Source organism: Triticum aestivum, chromosome 2D (assembly GCF_018294505.1).
Source record: "Triticum aestivum cultivar Chinese Spring chromosome 2D, IWGSC CS RefSeq v2.1, whole genome shotgun sequence".
In the NCBI taxonomy this organism is placed as follows: Eukaryota; Viridiplantae; Streptophyta; class Magnoliopsida; order Poales; family Poaceae; genus Triticum; species Triticum aestivum.
The window spans coordinates 306,111,727-306,114,619 of record NC_057799.1 but is presented as its reverse complement, the minus strand read 5'-3'; the positions used below and the strand labels follow the sequence as shown (position 1 = coordinate 306,114,619).

At 52.9% G+C, this 2,893-nt stretch overlaps 1 protein-coding gene across 1 annotated transcript; it reads left to right on the top strand.

The window, feature by feature from the left end:
• Positions 1 to 1,029: 1,029 nt before the first annotated feature.
• On the top strand, positions 1,030 to 1,755 carry LOC123049250 (glutaredoxin-C9). Its single transcript, XM_044472197.1, has one exon. It carries the CDS (start codon positions 1,133 to 1,135, stop codon positions 1,544 to 1,546), a length of 414 nt encoding a protein of 137 aa, XP_044328132.1. The 5' UTR covers positions 1,030 to 1,132; the 3' UTR covers positions 1,547 to 1,755.
• Positions 1,756 to 2,893: the final 1,138 nt, after the last annotated feature.

The window sequence follows — 2,893 nt, the reverse complement described above, 5'->3', positions numbered from 1 at the left end:
TGGGAAGGCCTGGGACGTGGCCGATTCCTGGCGCCGCCACTGTCTAGCACCACTGAGAAACAAGATTGGGACAAACTTTTTCGCTCGGAGGAAGTATGATAGACGCTCTACATACATATATACGTACGGAGGCTGTCAATACGGGGACTATTACCGTTGCTCTACTGCGCGCAACCGACTATGGCCCGTTGTGCTGATCTATTGGTTGGTTGTGTGGTGTGAGCCGTTGGTGAGGAAGACCCAAGAGCGATGGACGGTTATGCATGCCGCGGGGGCCTGGTGGGGGAATCGATCACGTGAAGGCAATGTGGGACGTGAAGGAGGTGACGATGGGCGTGACGGCGTTTGGTGGCAGTGGGGCCGAGGAGTCAAACGGCGGCTGAGGGGGACGTCGTGCTGTCGGCTTGTCGGCTGCCGTGACGATCGACGATTGTCTTGTCACGCCGTGTCCATGCTCCGTTCCCTCCCTCCCTCCCTCCGTATAGTCGGCGTTCAAATTCTTGGCCTGCAGATACATGTAAATTCCTAGTACTTAGAATTCGCCTGTAAATCGAGATGGACAATATTTTCTGAGAGCGTTAAAGGCCCATTGGTTCATTATAAAGAAAAGGAGTAACTGATTTTGCTGATGTGCCACAACATAAGTAGATTAGGCGGCCGTGCATGCATGCATGCTACGGAGTAGGATCGGCTCGCCATGCCATGCATTGCATCCATCTTTCGGCCATCCCTTTGCTTTTTCCTTCTCCTCGTCTACGCACAAAAGCTACCGCATAGCTCTTTAACTTGCTCCTCGCTTTACTCTCATCTCTTGTAACCGTAGTGGAATGGGGTGGAGTAGTGGTGGCTAGAGTGTGCCGGGTTCGTTGCGGAGCTCGCGACCAGCTCTGCCAAAAGCGATCCATGTCTCTTTGACCCCCCACACCCCACCCCCGTATACTCCCTTCCCTTCTCCCATCACACTTCCATTCGAGACACACTCACCCTTCGACCTGTCCGCCTCTCCTATATAAACGCACGTCCACCGCTCCCTGTTCCTCATCCTCGTTCCCTTGCACTGCGCCAACAAACAATTAACTACACTCTCACTAGCTAGCTAGGCTAGGCCGGGGAGGGAGAAGGAGGCGCCAAGATGTTGAGGATGCAGCAGCAGGTGGAGGGCGTGGTGGGCGGCGGCATCATGGCGGAGGCGGAGGAGGCGGCGGTGTACGAGCGGGTGGCTCGCATGGCCAGCGGCAACGCGGTGGTCGTCTTCAGCGCCAGCGGCTGCTGCATGTGCCACGTCGTCAAGCGCCTCCTGCTTGGCCTGGGGGTCGGCCCCACCGTCTACGAGTTGGACCAGATGGGCGGCGCCGGGCGAGAGATCCAGGCGGCGCTGGCGCAGCTGCTGCCCCCCGGACCCGGCGCCGGCCACCACCAGCAGCCGCCAGTGCCCGTGGTGTTCGTCGGCGGGAGGCTCCTGGGCGGCGTGGAGAAGGTGATGGCGTGCCACATCAACGGCACGCTCGTCCCGCTCCTCAAGGACGCCGGCGCGCTCTGGCTCTGAGCCGCGAGCTGCATTGCTTTGCTGTCTCGCCGGCCGGCCGGAACTGATGGTGGTGGTGATCAACGACGGCGTTTACTTTGTGTGTTGGTCGTCTTTTCTTTTCTTGTGCCGTGCCTGTGGCTGTGGCTGTGCGTTGCATGGTGTGTTGAGCTTCACTGGCTAGTGAGATGTAGATATAGTTAACAAGGAAAGCTCAATTAGCCTTGTCAGTTGCGTGTGTTTGTTTTTGTAGGTGACGCTTATCTAGTTAGAGAGTGGAGGGATACTAGCCATCAGATCAGACCAACAATGTAATGCAATGACGCCTAGCAAACTAGCATGCACATTGTGTTATTATTATCCTGAGATAAATCAAGTATCTGTCCACCGTAAACCATAGACACTATCATCTCTATGCATGTTCGTGTATACTGATGCGTACTCAATTGGACGTCTTGATTGGTATACATGCCTCGCAGTCGCATGCATACTTGTAGTAGTACTCCTAGTAGAGGAAAAATAATCCTAATAAGAGTATAGTTGTTGAAGCTGTAGTAGCATTTTGTTGGTGGAAAATTGAATTTTGATTTGATGGAGAGTGGGAAGACGCGTCCACAGAAGGTGATGCACGCGACTGTCCGTAGTAGAGTAGTACGCTGGTACCGGTACGTACGCACGCAGTCGCAGATGCCAGACGCATGCAGCAGCAGAGCAAAGCCCCATGAAACGTGACTTGCCTTTTTTTTTTGGAGGCTTGGTTCAAAGGCGTGAGGTAGCTTTAACCTCACTCACTGTACCGGCTTGTTTTTAGCAGACGCTTTTTTGTTGGTCATGGCCGGTAAGAATGCTGAGGTTAGCTAAGACTAGATGCCGCTGGCAAGCAAGCACTGTTCGTGTGACGATCCACAATCAACTCATCTGCACTAGTAGTAATACAAGCGATATTTCAGGCACGGTTATTTGCTACGCGTCATGATGCTTTGACACGTAGTAGTACTAGCTAGAATAAGAAGAAAAATCTCCCCAGAAAAAATGAAGAAAAAAAAACATTGACATGCTAGAAAAACTATACAACATTAGTACTGTTGGTCGTGATACATACAAGTATGTAAATATGTGCCGGTCAAAGCAAAGTGGCAAGGGCTTCCGGCAAAGAAAAAAAAAGGAGGTACTATGGTAACGATGGCTTTGAAATATGGGAAGTCATGCTGCACAGCACAGGCAAGGCGAAAGAAAAAGTTGGTGCAGTGGATGTAGGCCTAGGCATGGCATGGCGTGATGAGGATGAGTTTCCGTGAATAGGGCCGGCACGTCGCTGGGGTGTCGAAAGAGACGGAGAAGGAGCTCCCCGTATAGCATACCACTCCC

Bases quoted from the DNA above. Each gene is read 5' to 3' on its own strand.
- LOC123049250 (XM_044472197.1), top strand. From the start codon at position 1,133: ATGTTGAGGATGCAGCAGCAGGTGGAGGGCGTGGTGGGCGGCGGCATC.